The sequence below is a fragment of the Carex rostrata genome, chromosome 27 (assembly GCF_964058835.1).
Source record: "Carex rostrata chromosome 27, lpCarRost1.2, whole genome shotgun sequence".
NCBI lineage: Eukaryota > Viridiplantae > Streptophyta > Magnoliopsida > Poales > Cyperaceae > Carex > Carex rostrata.
Window position 1 is genome coordinate 6,062,445 of NC_135944.1, and position 19,216 is coordinate 6,081,660.

General features: G+C 36.7%; 4 protein-coding genes and 1 pseudogene across 4 annotated transcripts; 4 read left to right on the forward strand and 1 right to left on the reverse strand.

The window, feature by feature from the left end:
• LOC144544901 (uncharacterized) overlaps positions 1-19,216 on the reverse strand; it is a 44,378-nt gene that overhangs the window by 11,686 nt on the left and 13,476 nt on the right.
• On the forward strand, positions 171-2,401 carry LOC144545103 (L-type lectin-domain containing receptor kinase S.4 pseudogene; annotated as a pseudogene). Its single transcript, XR_013508387.1, has one exon. The product of XR_013508387.1 is annotated as an L-type lectin-domain containing receptor kinase S.4 pseudogene (transcript).
• LOC144544900 (F-box/LRR-repeat protein 25-like) lies at positions 4,627-19,014 on the forward strand. Its single transcript, XM_078293445.1, has 2 exons — positions 4,627-4,665; positions 17,930-19,014. The coding sequence occupies exon 2, from the start codon at positions 17,932-17,934 to the stop codon at positions 18,829-18,831; it is 900 nt and encodes a 299-aa protein (XP_078149571.1). The 5' UTR covers positions 4,627-4,665; positions 17,930-17,931; the 3' UTR covers positions 18,832-19,014.
• LOC144544770 (uncharacterized) lies at positions 5,306-6,937 on the forward strand. The gene is made up of 2 exons (XM_078293327.1): positions 5,306-6,362; positions 6,617-6,937. Exon 1 carries the CDS (start codon positions 5,306-5,308, stop codon positions 6,161-6,163), a length of 858 nt encoding a protein of 285 aa, XP_078149453.1. The 3' UTR covers positions 6,164-6,362; positions 6,617-6,937.
• On the forward strand, positions 9,817-12,550 carry LOC144544771 (putative F-box/LRR-repeat protein At4g15060). The gene is made up of 4 exons (XM_078293329.1): positions 9,817-9,942; positions 10,617-11,459; positions 11,745-11,909; positions 12,005-12,550. Exons 1-4 carry the CDS (start codon positions 9,817-9,819, stop codon positions 12,239-12,241), a joined length of 1,371 nt encoding a protein of 456 aa, XP_078149455.1. The 3' UTR covers positions 12,242-12,550.

Genomic DNA, 19,216 nt, shown 5'->3' on the forward strand with positions numbered 1-19,216 from the left:
ATTTAGGAAGAAGGAATTGATTAATTATACTATATATCTGCCTAAGTTGCAATTAAACTTGCAGCAACGTAACTAGTATTTTAAGTTTGGAAAATTCTAACTTGTTAGTAAACTGAAATATTACTTAGACCTTAAAAACATTGATTTACATTTTTCTCACTTCTCTAGCTATGTGACATACTCTAATAACAATTAATTGGTGTCTAATAAATTAATCAATCTAACTATTGATAGTGCAGCTCTTCAATCAAAAAATGGTTTCATGGGCCATTGTATTTCAGTTTGTACTCTTCTTGAGTTATTTCTCACTTCATTGCTCCAGTGAGAACTTCATCTTCAATGGATTCAAACAAGCTTCCAACCTGCTAAGCTTAGATGGTGCCACAAAGATAACAATGGATGGCCTACTACAACTAACCAATGACAAACAAAATATCATTGGCCATGCTTTCTTCTCATCCCCAATTGCAATGATCAAAACTAATAAAAACCTGTCGTCCGTAATCTCTTTCAGCACGTCTTTCATTTTAGACATCATTAAGGTGGGTAGTGTTGGAGGCCATGGCCTAACCTTTGCGATTGTACCCTCTAAACAACTCCCAGGGGCTTCTACCGGCCAGTACCTTGGCCTTCTCGGGCCTAACAACAATGGAAATTTCTCAAATCATGTTTTTGCGGTAGAGTTTGATACAGTTAAGGGCAGTAAACTATTTAATGAGACAGATGGAAATCATGTCGGTGTTGATTTGAACAACCTGAAATCAAACATCTCACAGAAAGCTGCCTATTATACCAATCAAACTTCTAAGGTTGAGTTTGAACTCGAGAGTGGGCAACCGATTCAGGCATGGATCAACTACAATGGCACCAATAAGATCCTTGATATAACTGTTGCACCTATTTCAATTCCTAAACCTTCCCGGGCCCTAATTTCATATCCTGTAGACCTCATACATATTTTTGAGGAAGAAATGTATGTTGGGTTCACTTCCTCGACGAAGAAACGAGCAAGTTCCCACTATATAATAGCATGGAGTTTTAGCACCGAGGGATCAGCCCAAGCCATTGATATCTCTCATCTACCAAAATTTCCACATCCACCCAGTGCAATGTCATCTTCCAGATCTAAAGTGATCAAGATTGGCATTTTATCCTCCATAGGGACTTTAGCCTTGATCGCCCTTTTAATCGGAGTCTCATTGTACCTACGACAAAGAGCCAAGTTGGCTGAGACAATTGAGGATTGGGAACTGGAACACCCCCATAGACTCCAATACAAGGACCTTTACAGGGCAACCAAAGGGTTCAAACTTCAAAGAGACCGAGTTAATTGGCTCCAGGGGATTTGGTCATGTCTACAAGGGGGTATTTGCAAAAACTAAAGAAGTAGTGGCCATAAAGAAGATCTCTAGTAATACAAGGCAAGGGTTGAGAGAATTTGTCGCGGAGATATCAAGCCTAGGAAGAATGAGGCATCGGAACTTGGTAAAGCTGCGTGGATGGTGCAAAAGAAACCAAGATCTTCTCTTAGTATACGAGTTCATGCCTAATGGTAGTCTTGATGCACTTCTTTTTCACCGTAACAACGAAACAAGGACCATACTTACATGGGAGCAGCGCCTCAACATCCTTATGGGTGTTGGATCAGGTCTTCTCTACTTGCATGAAGAATGGGAGCAACTGGTTGTGCATCGAGATGTCAAATCCAGCAATGTCTTGCTTGGGTCAGACTTGAACCCAAAGTTGGGAGATTTTGGGTTGGCCAGGTTCAATGAGCACGGTACAAACCCAAATACAACACACGTTGCGGGTACTCTTGGTTACATGGCTCCAGAGCTATCATACACAGGCAAGGCCACAACCAGCTCAGATGTATTTGCTTTTGGGGTGTTGCTCTTGGAGGTGGTATCTGGCAGGAGACCAATTGAGAATAATAAACCAACTGATGAGATAAACTTAGTTGAGTGGGCTAGGGATTGTGAAGTAAAAGGTCATCTGACGAAGGCAATTGATGCCTGTATTGCAAAAGAGTGTGATATTAAGGAGATAGAGATGGTGTTGAAGGTAGGGCTAGTTTGCTGCCAATCTATTGCAGAAGTTAGACCCAGCATGAGACAAGTGATACAGTATCTCAATGGCACCGAGCAGCTCCCAGATGATCTGAACTCTGAAGCTTGTGTATCTTAATCCCGATGCAGCAAACTTTGCTCCCCAGAAATCATCCAATTCACATGGTACTGTGTCAATGGGCTCCCTACAGGAAGGAAGGTGAACTAAAGCATAATATATAGATAGCTGTAGCTAATTTGTTTAATCTAAGATAAGATTGTATTATTAGTGCGTGTGCATTGTACTTTTAACTTGTATTCCAGTTATATGGCTTAATTATCCATTGTTATTCAGAGCTTGTAGTTAATAAGCACAAGGTGCATGTACGTACCGTTCCCATTCCAATTATGCTAAATTGTTGCCAGCAGTATCTTAACTTCCAAAATGGGTTACAGGAACTAAATGTTAACAGAAAATAATTTCATAAAAGAATGTATTATGAATTATGAAATTGCACCTACATGTTGTAAAATTCATAGAAGGAAAAATCGGCCGAGTCGAACTGAAATCGGCCGGCAGCAATCCGATTTTGGAGGGAGTTTGTCGGCGTGCGATTTTTCAGATAAAAATTGGGTGAATCGGGTTGACTCGGCCAATTCAACTGAGTTTTATTTCCAAATCAGTCTGATTCTCACGATTCAAAGCGATTAATTATCTCCTAGTTGAGGGTGCGCGATTCTTTTTTTTTTTTGCATCAATTTGGGTTTATCTTGAAGAGTCATCGAGAATGTCACGAATCAAATTTGAGACTGGATCAGTGAGCGGATGGAGAAGGAAGAAGAGAAGGGAAGGGAAGGTCAGAAGAATTGGCAGCTAAACACCCTCGATGATCTTAAGATACAATCCAAAAATAAAAAAACACATTAGCTTAGTATTAGTCACTGTACTGATTTTAATTAAGTATCGACACAGAAAAAATTTATAATTTGTAATTGGCATAACTAATAATTAAGTTTTGCTTTTTTTACTACAAGTTGTATTTCTTGCCAGCACATAAAAGATTGTATATATGGATCTGGTGTTAATTAGAATATTATAGCATGAGTTCATCCATGATCCATTTATATTATGATCTGATGAAAACCACATTGTTAGCTTGGCTCATGATACTATAATGATATTTTCTTAAAGGAAAATTGTCCAAATTCGTATTCGCATCTCAGAGATATCTCTAATTTTGAGTTGATATGTGAAAAATCTGGATCGTTCAATTTTCTGCACGAATCTCAAAGCACAATAATAGTGGTTGTCTACATTCCGAATAGGCATCGAAAAAAAGATTGGCCGGCTTTAGATAAACTGAAATTTTGACATATCTCAGAGGACAGAAAATATGATGATTGATGGTTAAAAGGAATTAGAAAATTTGAAGATCGTTTTGTTAAAGTATAAAAGAGTTTGGCTAGTATAACATCAACTCTAAAACATGTCAATTCGACTTCAAATGGTGAATTCAAACTGTTCAAACCGATCTACTTCATTAGTTGTGCATTTACATGCAAAATTTATATCTTTTCAAATTTATTTAGTATTAAGTCAAGTGATCAAATATGTGAGTTTTTAAGTTAATTTTAATACATTCATTTTTCAATATTTTTACCACTTGATTTGATACTAAAATAACTCAAAAATATAAAAAAAAAATTGTATGTAAACGCATCACTCATAGTGTAAATTGGTTTGAACGGTTTGGATTAGTCATTCGAAGTCAATTTGATAGGTTTTAGAGTTGATGTTATATAGGCTAAAATGGCACTGATATTATATTAGCCAAACTCAGTATAAAAATAGTACGATATATTTGAGTAAAAAAAAAATTGTAATTTTTGAAATATCAAAAAGCAACAACAATATGTAACCATATTATCAAACCGTCTTGTTGTGTTAGTCAGAATTTGAGTTCAAAATTATTTGAATTGATTAATTCGTTCAAATTTGATTTGAAATAGTTTAATATATTATATAATAAGTACTTATGGTCATTAATATAGATAGTATAACAAATTTGTTCGTTATGAAATATAGATAAATAAACAACTTTCATCTATAAAAAGAAAAAAAAAATTTGATCGGAATTGTGTAATTTATAATAAAGCAATACCTTAGTTAATGAAACATAATTGTAGTAGACTAGTAGCAGTACTTTTGTTACTAGAAAAATAAAAACGGATTTTGCCTTTTCTTTTTTTGGGCCTTTTGTTGGGCCAGTGAAGAGACCAGAGATCCTCTCAAGTAACTCATCAGAATCCAAACCAATTTTGTGTCGAGATCGGATGCACGCACGGGATTATATTCTTTAATATTCGTGCCAAAACAGATCTGACGGTTCAGATGTGAATTCCTCAGTAAACCAACATAATTTCTAAAGTTGAAGCGGTTTAATTGCGCCTGGACCGGACCAGCTGTATGTAAAACCCAACCGATAAACCCAAGCAAGCAATTAACAAAAGAATATCGCTTCTTAAACCCCAAAAAGAGAGAGAATCGCACTTGATTCTGAAGCGGGATATCCAAATCCACGACCAAAATCTAATCGAAATAATTTGCTTCCTACAGGTCAGTGTTTAATTTGGTGTTTTGCTCCTCCTCGTAGCTATTCAATTCCTAGGGTTTACGATTTTGATGTATACTTTAGCTTCTAATCGCGAAAAAACTGTTAAATCTCACTTATTTCTTTTCATTTGAGTTGTTTATATTGCCATGGTATAGTATTTGTGCATTTATTTCCCCTTTTACCAGTGAATAAGTTGAACAAGTTGTTATTGGCTTTTAATTGTTTCTATTTTAGCAACTGAAGGGTGTTCGAGTGAATGCCCCTGAGAAGTGAGAGCTAAAGTATACATCAAAATGCCATATGCATGATTTTTGCTTCCAATATCTCTCAAATTTGTAGCTTCATTGCAAATGTGAATTTCAAATGCCATATGCATGACGAATGAGAATGGTTTCTTATATAATATGGTCATATATACTTTTAAGTTTTGCATGTTTGCATGAAATTACCTATTCATGCTTAATGCGAGTTTTAAGGGGATAATAAACATTTAAAGAAAATTAAGATAGCTAATTTAAAGAAAATTGATCTCTGCATGCAATAAATTGACCATTGGGTGTATAACGGGTTTATACCCGAGTGGATGCTGGTGTTTTGTTCCGCACTGTAGCAGTCGCTGTTCTGTTCTGTATTGTAGCTATGATGGAAACTGATCCCGAAAAGAAATCTGCCACTCGCTCTGTTACTCATGCCGTATCTACGATTACACAACCGATATCTACACAACAACTGAAAATTCCTCTTAATCTCTCTAGTTCTAATTGGGAACAATGGTCGACATTTGTTGAGACCGGGTTAGATTCCCTTCGAAAGGGAAAATATCTGACAGAAGAATCGCAAAATACTGAAGATTGGAAAGCTGATGATAGCTCTATTCGCATGATCTTGTGGAATGCGATGGTGCCTGATATTTTGTCCACTGTTCACACCTTCAAAACTACTAAGAAAATGTGGGATCATCTCAAAGCTACATATTCGAAAAAGACAAGCATGGCGCATGCATATGCAGTTTCTCAGGCATATGCAAGGTGTGAACAAGGTGATGCAACTCTTACTGAGTACTTCACCAAATTCAAGAAGTTATCTGATGAGATGAGGGAATTGTTTCCCTTTGGTACAGACACAGCCACACAATGGGATCAACTGAATACTCTCACATTCATTGGGGGTATGTCATCCAGATACTCCTCAGCACGACCGATCCTTCTTGGTCAGACGGCTATACCATCACTGTCTGCCACGTATCATCTTCTGAGGGAGATGTTTCCATCTGATGGAAGTGTTTCATCACCCATTACTGAAAACTCAGCACTGGTGGCCAATTCTTACAAAGGTAAGGGCACAAGTCAGTCATTTGTGAAAGGAGGAAAAGGATCTGGGGGCACTTCCAATTCTAGTGGTGGCAAGAATGTGCAGTGTCATTATTGCAAAGAGTGGGGTCACATGAAGTGGGACTGCTCGAAGCGCCCTAAGTATTCTCCACGCCCTCCTCGTGCTTAGGTGGCAACTGTTGATCAATCACCCAATGAACACTCCAATTCAGATGAAGTCGCTACACTCGTTAAGCGACTTGAGCAGCTGGGCTTCACTCGTGCCGATATGACCTCTCAGCCACAGATTCCGAGGGCTACTGTAGCCCACTCAGGTATGACTTCCAACTGTTTTATAGCATCAAGATCATCATGGATTGTTGATTCAGGTGCTACTGACCATATGATTGGTAACAAAAGTATACTGTCAAGACTTGCCACTACCTCACAACCACCTGTCCAAATAGCCAATGGCTCTACTTGTAATATAGAAGGAATTGGATCCACCCAGATTTCACAAAACATGCCCTTATCATCTGTCTTATATGTCCCTTCTTTTCCTGAAAACCTGATGTCTGTGAGCAAAATAACAGAACAACTATATTGCTCAGTTACCTTCACTCCAACTAAATGCACATTTCAGGAACTGGGGACGAACAGGTTGATTGGTACTGCATATAAGGACAAAGGTTTGTATTGCATGGAGGGTTCACCTCAGCGAGTGGCATACTTGTGTACTAAGAGTGCTAAGGAGGTTTATTATCAGTTGGGGCATCCATCTCTCCAGGTGTTGAAGAAGATACGACCTGAATTTCAGTCTATTTCATAATTAGTTTGTGAGTCCTGTATCTAGGGAAAGCATGTTCGTGCTTCCTACCCACCTAGAGTCATTAGTCGGTCTGATAGTATTTTTGCTTTAATACATTCTGATGTATGGGGTCCTTGTCCAGTTAAATCTATATCAGATTCTTGATATTTTGTTACTTTTGTGGATGATTTTTCTCGTGCAACTTGGATTTTTATTATTTAGACAAGAAATTTTTGCAAAATTTTCAGCTTTTTGTTCTTTTGTGCAAACTCAGTTCAATACTACTGTTAAAACTCTTCGTAGTGACAATGCAAAAGAATATTTTACAAATGAATTTGTGCAATATACAACTGATAATGGTATCATCCATGAATCATCATGTGCTTATACACCTCAACAAAATGGAGTAGTTGAACGAAAGAACAGACACATTCTTGAGGTGGCTCGTACAATGATGATTCATGGACATGTTCCTCATCACTTTTGGGCAGATGCGGTTCTAACTGCGTGTTACCCTATGTTGCATGGATACGGGTACGGGTATCGTGTCGGATACGACACGGGTACGGCGATACGGCAAATCTCAAAAATAGAGGATACGACACGGCTATTATATATTATTTTAATTATATTATATAAAATAAATATCAAAAATTCTGAAGAAGTATTCAATATAAGTTATATATATAATAAGCTAATACATAACAACAACAAAGTTGTTCTATTCTAGTGGTAAAGGCGCAGCCTTGGTTCCCTCAGAACCCGGGTTCGAATCCAGCTGCAGCCCTCAATTTTGCTAATTTAGCTTCATCTCACACAAAAATTGAAATGGACTCGGTCCACGCGCGGTTCACAGGACAAATTAGATGCTCCTGAGGCGTATCCCCTCCGTATCAGAAGCCGTGTCGGCAGGGTCAACCAGGTGTCGGAGACCGTATCAGACAGGTAGGGACACGCCAGCTGGCGTGTCTGATACGTATCGTACGCGTGTCGGAGGCGTGTCGGTGTCGGATACGTGTCGGACACGGGTACGATGGCTTCCTAGGAGTGTCAGGGTAACATAGGTGTTACCTGATAAACCGCATGCCATCTTCTGTACTTGATGGTGCAATACCATATAATATCTTATATTCGTCTGCACCTTTATTTTTTGTTCCACCTAAGATTTTTGGTTGCGTCTGTTATGTGTATGATACTCGACCAGACCGTACAAAACTTGATCCTAAATCCCTACGATGCATCTTTGTAGGCTATTCTGGGACTCAAAAAGGTCATCGGTGTTATAATCCTAATCTTAGGCGGTATTTTATATCATCTGATGTTACTTTTGTGGAGTCTGTCCCATACTACTTAGATTCTAAGTCTGGTACTCCTCTCACTCCGACACCAGTCCTGTCTATTCTGAAATATCCTGATATTCTGATTAGTTCTTCAACTCCTGAGATTGGTGGATCATCAACACCTCCTGCGCCTGCTATTACTCAGGTATATACTCGAAGGGGTAAGAAACACCATGTTGATACTAACTCTGTCCAGACTATGCAGGATCATGAGACTTGTGCCTCTCCTGTAACATTACCTATACCTCCTGACCCAACCACTGAATCTGAGTTTGACCCAACCACTGAATCTGAGCCTGATCCAACCACCGAATCTGACCCAACCACTGAATCTGCATCATCCCCTACACAAGCTCCTAACCCTCCATCAATTCCTGCCTCTAGCCCTCCACCTGATATACCTGATCATGATCTTCCCATTGCTTTTCGCAAAGGATCACGCACCTGTACCAGATATCCAATAGATCGCTTTTGTACCTATGCAGCCTTATCCACCGATCACCATGCCTTTACTACACGTCTTGACAGTTACTCTGTTCCTAAGAATGTGGCAGAAGCTCTGCAACATCCAGGGTGGTTTAGTGCTATGCAAGAGGAAATGTCAGCTCTGTGGAAAAATGAAACTTGGGATCTCTGTTCTCTCCCTCCTGGTAAACAAGCTGTTGGTTGCAAGTGGGTCTTCACAGTTAAAGTTCATCCTGATGGGTCCCTTCACCGACTTAAAGCTCGGTTGGTTGCTAAAGGTTACTCTCAGTCATATGGCATTGACTATGATGAGACATTCTCTCCTATTGCCAAGATGGCATCCGTTCGCATCTGCATGGCTCTGGCTGCCACTCGTCACTGGCCATTATACCAACTCGATGTCAAGAATGCATTTCTCAATGGCATCCTTGAGGAGGAGGTATATATGACTCAACCACCTGGGTTTATTGTTCAGGAGGAGGTATCCAAAGTTTGCCGCTTGAGAAAATCCTTGTATGGTCTTAAGCAATCTCCTCGAGCTTGGTTTGGGCGTCTATCTCAAGCTCTCAATCATTTCGGCATGACCAAGAGTGCCAATGATCACTCAGTTTTCTACAGGCACTTGAAGGGAAAGACCATAGTGTTAGTCGCATATGTGGATGATCTCATCATTACTGGTGATGATGATAACGGGATCTCCGCTTTGAAGAAGTTCTTGAGCGAGCAATTTCAGATTACCGACCTTGGCAAACTCAAGTACTTTCTCGGCATTGAGGTATTACGATCTCGTGGCAAGCTTCTCATATGTCAAAGGAAATATGTACTAGATATGCTCTCAGAAAGCGGGTTGCTTGGATGCAAACCTGTTGATTCGCCGATGGTTCCTGAGACCAAGCTTATGCCAGAGGATGGAGAGCTATTACATGATCCCGAGAAATATCGAAGACTGGTTGGTAAACTGAATTACTTGACAGTTACTCGGCCTGACATTTCTTATCCAGTGAGTGTTGTGAGTCAGTTCATGTCGGACCCTCGCACCACACATTGGGATGCTGCTGTTCGGATCCTCAGGTATCTCAAGGGTTAACCGATGCTGATTGGGCAGGCTATCCTACCAGTCGAAGGTCCACTACTGGAGTTTGTGTCTTCTTTGGTGGGAACCTGATTTCCTGGAAGAGTAAGAAACAGACTGTTGTGGCTCGATCAAGTGCGGAGTCAGAATATCGTGCAATGGCAAACACTTCCTGTGAGCTAGTATGGACGAAGCGTTTGCTCAACGAACTAGGTGTTCACCACGATGGTTTGATGACATTACACTGTGACAACCAAGCAGCAATGCACATTGCCAAGAATCAGGTCTTTCATGAGCGGACCAAACACATCGAGGTAGATTGTCACCTTGTTCGGGATCTTGTCAGAGGCACAACTTTGCACCCTCCATACATCCAACTAAGTCATGTTCGAACAGATCTTCAGCTCGCAGATATTCTAACCAAGCCACTTCGGAAAGCACACATTGATAGTATATGTAACAAGTTGGGCATGTTAGATGTATATGCTCCAACTTGAGGAGGAGTGTTAAAGGAAATAAATAATAGTAATAATAGCTGTAATTAGGTAATAGTTGTTATTTCCTATTCTAGATTTCCTTTTATCTATATATTTGTACAGAATGGTTAATTAGAAAATACAGAAATTTCCACTTTCAATAACTTTCAGCATCTGTATATGAAGACCTTTATTTAATTGAACTAAAATGTGATTATTATGTTGTGGGAATTTTAATTTCAGCTTTGGATTTCTTACAAATCCTCAAACTAGACTTAAATCCTGCATTGAGAAGTTTTATTTATTACCTATTTTCCACTCTGTGAAGTCCATGGTATAGTATTTGTGCATTTATCCAGTAAATACCTTCTTGTAGAATCTAGGCTAATTTAAAGTTCTTATTATGCCTTTCTTATTTTTACCAAGTGAAGGGAGCTAGAGTGAATGCATCTGAGAACTACTAATTAAACAATGCAATGAAGAGAACGAATATCTCAAGTAGAGGAAACTGTGATTTCATAAGCAGATTGCCCGATCCTATACTTTATCGCATCTTGGGGCTGCTCAACACAAAAAAAGCAGTCCAGACATGTGTGCTGTCAAAGAGGTGGGAGCACCTTTGGACCTCTTTATCCTCCCTCAATTTTGAATGGAACGAACTCCATGCGAGGTTCGGAAAATTTGTGAACACTTTCCTGCTGAGGCGCAAACCCTTGGTTTTGGATGTGTTTCGCTTGTCCTGTTTTATGTTCCGGTCAACATATGCATGGGAAGTAAGTGACTGGATCCGTTATGCAGTGAACCATAACACTCGAGTTCTTCATCTTAAGCTCGGTAATTCCGTGCCATGTTGTATCTACACCTGCACATCATTAGAGGAACTGTACCTCTATTTTGTTCGTATTGATTCATCTATCCCGATAGTAAATCTTCCTAATCTTAGAAAACTAAGCATTAATGGTACAGGTCTTGACTCTAGTTATGTGGAGAACCTTCTTTCTGGATGCACAAAATTGGAATTTCTTCGGCTAGAATCTTGTTATTTCAGTGAATGCATAATTTCTCATGAGTGTCTAAAACAACTAGCTATTAAAAATTGTTGGATAAGAGGATCCAGATTGTTTATTAATGCTCCTAATCTTCTTTCATTTTCCTATACCGGTAAACTATCTAAAGCAACTCTAAGCATGCCATCTCTAAGGTTTGTATGTCTAGTGTGTTGTGATTTTTCAACGTACTCTTCCATGGAGGATATGGTTACATTCTTTCGTTTCCTTACAAATGTTGAACTTCTGGAGTTACATCTTGAGTGCTGTTGGGATAAGGTATGCATCTTATATTCTTATTTTGTAAATAATGCTAATTTGAATTTCTGTAGAGCTTAGCCTGATAAGGATATTGTGGAGTTCTATTATTATATAGGATTCTAACTGCAAAATAACAAATTTCTAAAAGAATGCATAAATAATAAATTAAAACAAATAAAGTCTGTATTTATGAAAATTTTCTGCTTGTATATACTGAATATTGCACTTGACTGAAAGGTACTAAATTTAATGCTTGACTTGGTTCTGACTTTTGACTTTCTGTATATGCATTTTTAAATGTAGGATTTGTCAGCAGCTGTTTGGCCGCTCGAATTGTCAATATTTGCAAAACTCAAGAATGTGACTATTGGCTTTTGTATGTTTTCTTGTTTTCAAATGGTAACGTCGATTCTAAAGTGTTCGCCAAATTTGACGAAGCTTACAATATTACAACAAAAAGAAGAATGTGTAATTTTTTTTTTCCATTACTACTCACTTTTAATCCTTAATTAGTCTTTTCATTTGCATGATTAAATAAATATCTCATTTGTTATTGGTTGCAGTTGTATCATGTTGATGAGGATGAAGAAGAAGCTAGTACAAAAGTGCCACCTAACATCTCATCGACGATTGTTGTTTCTCCATGCAAAAAACTTGAGATTGTTGAGGTCAAGTACTCGAGATATAATAAGAAGGTGCGAGGATTGGTAGACGGTTTGATGGATGGTACAAAGGAATTGGAAAATCTGAAGATCCATTTGTCCAAGTATCAAAACAATATAAAAAGAAGTGAGAATTAAGTTGTTGATTTGGAGTTCCAATGTGTTTTGCTATTTAAAGCCTACTTTATATTAGTAGTACGTAATATGACTTTGTAAGTTGGCCTTATTTTGTGATGTAATATTGTTTATGTTTGGTACATGCTTCTTGTCTCAACTAATTTGTTTAGATGTGCAAGAGTCTGGCATGTGTGCTGTGCAGCAGTTAGGTCATCAGTTCCCAAAAAACTCAAAAAGTTCATGATATGCATGTGGTCTCTTAATTTTTCTGATTTTTAAATCAACTTGTGTCTTTACATTTAGGATTTTGCCAATTTCTCAGTAGTTATTTTCTCAAGCTGACGCGCCTTCATTAGGTGCCAGTAACATTCTGCCAAGAGAACTTGTACAACTCTAGGTTTGTTCTTGCAGAGCTTCTCTTCAAACCAACAAGGTTTTGTTCATTTTCTCGGTTTTTGTTTTCCCTTTGAAATGTCCATTTGTGGAATATCACTTTGTTTGTTAGCAAATGAAGGTGAATTTAAGTACCAATAGATCTGTATTAATCTCAATTGTTATGTGAATCTCAACTGTCCACATGAATCACAGCTGCTGCAGTTTAGTTGCTCTGTATTATTTTTTTCCATAAAAGCACAAATTGTAACTCCGAAATGAAATTCTTGTTTTTTATACACAAAATTACAATTGAGGCTGTAGCAACTCATCACATAATGCACTGGTTCCACTTAGCTGGTTTTCCAAAAGGCCTGATTAGCTGTGTTACTGGTTTTCACTTTACTCGATCTATTCCGCATCCATTGATGCTCTATGTTTTTATTGATTTTATTTGATTCTAGTTGAATAATCAATTCAGATACTGGCTTTACACTATAACCTTCAGTCTTTCAAAACTATTTATGTATTGAACAAATTTGTAATTAGTTAACTGGTTATCAGGTTATAAATTGTGGGCCCAGATTGCAAGGCTTCGTTCTCTCCAAACAGACCAATATCTGAAGAAGCTATATATCCTTATCAAGTTTGTATATATAGTCTGTGAAGTAGAATTTGTATGTCACCTAGAGATAATATCAAATTTCTGGTACCATACAGTTTATGAGTTGCAAAATTTGAAAATCAAATTTCTGGTAAATATTTAAATAAAGTTTTCAAATTAGTACGAAAAATAATCTATACTGGTTATTGCGGTACTATCATCCAAGCTTCGTACCAGTATCATGTAAATATTGATTGCGGTACAAATAAATATTGCTTCTTTAATGGTTTTTACATCTCAATAGTGCAAATGAGTATTTCTACCCATTAAAGGCGAATCAATTAGTGGGCAGTACAGTTTTTCAGTTGCAAAATTTGAAAATCAAATTTCTGGTAAATATGTAAATGAAGTTTTAGAATAAGTAGCAGGAAATAATATATTCTACTTGCATGTATAGTTTCCGACTAAGCCACAGTTAAGCTTTGTGAAAACCTGTACCGGTTATTGCCATACTGGTATAAAATGGTAAACTTCTTGGGTGTCATTTATGATTTTTCTTTTATTTGATTGCTTTATTTGGTTTTTCATCTCAATAGTGGGTACTGTCTACAATAAAATATAAATAATTAAAACACATTTATGATCTACAAGAAAACCGTGTAATTTTGATTAAAGTGATACCTTATTTAATTGATGTAGTATCATATTTGAATTAGAGAAAAGGTTTTTGGAGTGAGTCTATGGTACTATGCATATTACGATTTGGCACCGTGCTACGGCTCTATATTCGAGTTTTCAAATCCTAACGGTCGATCCGAACCGTCCATCTTGTTCTCCATATTAATATGTGTTTGGAGACCATGCATAGTACCATAGACTCACTCAGGTTTTTGTCCACTGAGTTTTGTCAACCATCTGTCCACACCTTATCTATTTCGTCTTCTAACTCAGTTTCTAACGAATTCTCAACCGTACACTTTATTCCCTTTATAAACTTCCGATCTTATTTATTTCCATTTAACATAAGATCCAATCTCTTTTCTCTCTACGAAAACCACATCTCTCTCTCTCCTCATCCTCAATCTGTCACTCAATTAAGAATCTATGGCCATGATGCTCCGATCTCTCTTTGCCTCCGTACGGAGACTCCCTCTCTGACAGCAATCGTTTTGTCGGATGCGACGCACAGCGACGGCCGCAACAGCAGAGACGACAACATGACACAGCGACGGCTGCAACGGCAGTGTCGCCGTCGACGACAGCAACGGCCGCGACGGGTGACAGATCTATTTCCCCACGTGACAGATCTAATTCTCATTGCTCTTTTTTTACATGGATTGACGGATCGGACCTATTATTCGAGGTTCAATTTTGTGTTCCAAGCAGCGCAACCTGCTTCATGCTTTCCCTAATTTATTTTTCCGTTCAGAATGCATCAAGATTTTGTGAATTAGGAGATATATGTCACATTTTACATAATATTGCACGTTTGTTCGACATTTACCTTTTCTCATTCAGTTTTCTTTTGCAATGTCGAATTTATTTAAGATTACTGTCTCAATCTTGTTTTTTATACATGATCGCAATGAAACGTTCAGACTTCTGGATGTTTGAAAATTTGAATTACGTTTTTTATAAGATTTATTATTTAAGTTGCAGCATTGAATGATGAATTTCACAGGATTGGTGCTAGTCAAATGACACTTTTTTATTTATGTTTGAAAATTGTAATTATTTTTTATTAGATTTTGTACATAAGTTACAGCTTTGAATTAAGAATTTTACAGTATTGGCGCAAGTCAGTTTTACATTATGGTTGATGTACTTTTTCAAATGTTATGTTGTAATTTCATCTGATTTTGTATTATCCGTATTTTACAGTATATATATATATATATATATATGTGTGTGTGTGAATTAGGTGATATATGTCACATTTAACAGGATATCGCACGTTTGTTCGACATTTACCTTCACTCATTCAGTTTTCTTTTGCAATGTGGAATTTATTTGAGATTACTGACTCGATCTCGTTTTTTATACATGATCGCAATGGAACGTTCAGCCTTCTGGATGTTTGAAAATTTGAATTACGTTTTTTATAAGTTTTCTTATTCAAGTGACAGTATTAAATGAGGAATTTTACAGAATTGGAGCAAGTCAAATGACACTTTGTTTTTGTTTGAAAACTGTAATTAGTTTTTATTAGGTTTTGTACATAAGTTACAGCTTTGAATCATAAATTTTACAGTATCGGCGCAAGTCAGTTTTACAATATATGACAGATTGAAATATTTTCATATTGTACTGTTAGTTTTGTGATGTTATGCATGTTGCAAACTGTTTTGAAAGTTTCTGGTTGTTTGAAAATTTAAATTACGTTTTTTATAAGATTTGTTTCGTAAGTTACAGCATTAAATGATGAATTTCACAGGATTGGTGCTAGTCAAATGACACTTATGAACAGTTATATGGTTTTGAACAGATAAGATTATTCTTTTATTTGTTGGTGAACAAATGTTGTTGCTTGTGAACAGTTAATCTGGTTGGTGAACAAGATTGTTTGTTTATGTTTTGGTGAACAGTGTGGTTGTGAATGTTTTATATATGGTGATGTTTAATGATGTATGTTGAATATTGCTATGTTTTATGTGTGTTTTATTGGTTTCATATTATAATTTTGCAGTATTGAAATTTGTAGTGACATATGTTTATTTCACTGTTTAAAACTTTTAATTTTGCAGTATTGAAATTTGTAGTGACATATGTTTATTTCACTGTTTGAAACTTTTAATTTTGCAGTATTCAATTTTATAGTGGACATATGATTTGACTTTTTATATCTTCTAATTTTGCAGTGTTGAAATTTATAGTGACATATGTTTATTTAACTGTTTACAACTTCTAATTTTACAGTATTGGAATTATAGTGCACATTTGAAGCAAAAAATTAAAAAATATAAAAAAAATTAAAAAATTATAATTTTGCGGGAAAAAAATATTTTTGAATATTTTCAAGGTTTATTTTGAAAAAAAAATGCCAGTTGTAGATGCTGTTCCGGTTTTGAATGTTCTAGAAGTTTTTCTAAAATTGACATTAACCGCAAATAACTGCCATTAACTGTAAATAACTGCCATTAACTGTTAGTAAGTAAAGTACAGTTAGTTTGTCAAGTGGTCCCACATGAAGTACAGTTAGTTTGCCAAGTTGGCCAAATTGTAAACGGTTCATGAAAAGTACAGTTAGTTTTTTATAAGATGTGTTGTACAAGTTATAGCATTGAATTAGTAATTTTACAGAATTGGCGCAGGTCAAATGACAGTTTTTCTGTGAACAAATGGTAGACAAATGACTGTGGACAATTAGACGCTTCATTTGAATTAGTTCAGTTACTATGACATAATTGACAGAATAATAGCAGCGTGGTTTTCTTGTTTCTTGGGCTTTTTTGGGCCCAAGAGTATTCGCATGTCATGTCATGACAACTCCTTGCAGAGTCTCCTTTCAAATAACTTAAAATTTTAATTTTAGACACAGGCCGTCTGATCAGAACAGAGTTCTTTAATATTGTATCAAAACAGATCTAACGGTTCGGATTCAAACTCAAAATTTGAGTTACTTTAGACTCTGCCTGGAACGGACCAGCTGTAAAACCCAAAATAAGTAAGAAAAGAGAAACTTGTCTTTTAGATTTCTTGTTGCTTCTAAACCCCAAAAGAGAGAGAGAGAGAGAGAGAGAGAGACTTTGATTCTCAAGCGGGGATATTCAAATCTAATCGAAATAGTTTCTTTCCTTTTCCTACAGGTGAGTTTGAATTCTGCTGCGATTTATTTTTCCCCTTTCCGCTGCTCCTGCTCCTAGGGTTTACGATTCTTTAGAGTAATCTGTTTATCTTGGCACTGGTTGATGTAATCTGACTTATTTCTTTTGATTTTAGTTGTTTCAATGTCTGATATGGTGCCCAACTTAAAAATTGATGTAATTATGATATTGTGCTATCAATTGGTATAACAGGTTTATACCCGAGTGGATTCTGGTACCAATTCATTTTGCATAAATTTTAGGCAAAACAATTAATCTTAGGCAAGATTCAATGTATTGTATACTGCTCAGTTATGTAATTCAATGTATTGTATACTGATATGGTGGCCAACTCTTTACTAATTTTCTTATTTGTGCCTCAAGACTAAAATATATTATATTTTACCTCTCAACTCTTCCAATTCTTTCTTATTAACCTTAGAGTTAATTCACACTCTTTAAAATTTATATTTCCAATTATACCCTCCTGCATTTTCTTTCTCCATTTGAGCCAATGATTCTCTTTTACCATTTTTGTAATGTTCTGTCTGTCTATGTTGGTAATACGTGTCTAACCATTTGTATACTATGGTATACTACGGTTTCTATGGTATAAATACAATTGTTGTGGCAACTTTTATACTCATTTGAATCTGTTGTCAAGCATTGTATACATTTGTATATGAAGACCTTTGTTTAATTTAAAATGTGATTATAATGTTGTGGGTATTTAATTCCAGCTTTGGATTTCTTGCAAATTCTCAATCTGGACCTAAATCCTGCATTGAGAAGTTTTGTTTCTCACCTATTTTACACTTCTGTGAGGTCCATGGTACAGTATTTGTGTATTTTGTATTGTTCCAGTTAATTACTTCTTGTAAAATCTTGGCTAATTTAAAGTCCTTATTGTGCCTTTGTTTTTCTTTTTAGCAATGGAGACGACTAATATCTCAAGCAGAGGAAGCTGTGACTTCATAAGCAAATTGCCTGATCCGATACTTCACCACATCTTGGGGCTACTCAACACTAAAGAGGCGGTGCAGACATGCGTGCTGTCAAAGAGATGGGAGCGCCTCTGGACCTTTTTACCCTCCCTCAACTTCAGTTTTGGTAATTTTGGCTACGATGATGATCATCATCATCATCTTTATTGTTTTGACCATGCTGATGCTGGGAGGTTTGTAAAGTTTGTGAACAATTTGCTTTTGAGGCGTGAGCACTTGGATTTGGATGTATTTCGCTTGTCCTGTGAATTGTTGATGTGCTTTGACTATTCAGAGATTGAAAGGGACTGGATCCATTATGCCTTTGAGCATAACACTCGAGTTCTCCATCTTTCGCTCTTTGATCCCGTGCCACCGTACATCTATACCTGCACATCATTAGAGGAATTATACCTCAATGATAATCATGCATATTGGCAGTACTCCAACTGTCATGAAATAGATTCATCAGTCCAGATAGTAAATCTTCCTAATCTTAGAAAACTAACCATTTATCGCTCGGCTCTTACTTCTAATGACATGAAGAACCTGCTTTCTGGATGCACAACATTGGAATTTCTTCGACTAGACAGCTGCTTTCTCATTGATTGTGTAATTACTCATAAATCTCTGAAGCATCTAGCTATTGTAAATTGTCTTTTTGAAGAAACCCAACTAGTCATTAGTACTCCCAATCTTCTTTCATTTTTGTATGATGATGATAGCTTCCGGTCACCCAGTAATACAACTCTAAACATGCCATCTCTAGCAATACGACAATTGGAAGACAGTTTGAAGGATGGTACAAAGGAATTGAAAAATCTGAAGATTTTATTGGCCCAAGTATAAAAGCAGTAGCCAATATTAGTGTTGAACTTTCTAATATGATTTTCTGAACTTTAAAAAAGAAAGAACAGAGGAGTTTCTCTATATTTTGCTAGTTGCTACTTAAAAACTTAACTTATATTAGTAGTACGATGACTTTATAAGTCATCTTTATTTTGTGATGTGATACTATTATGTTTAATTTGAATAGCGTACATGTGTTGTATCAATTATTTTTTTTAGAGGTGATTTTCTACTATTGGGATTTATAAATATACAGGTGTCCGCTTAATTTATGTGATTTCTAAATCATCTTATGCGTTTAGGATTTTACCAATTTGAAGACCCAATAAATGGTAGTTTTTGCTATATAGAGTTATTCTCAAGCTGAGGCATGTTGATTAGGTTG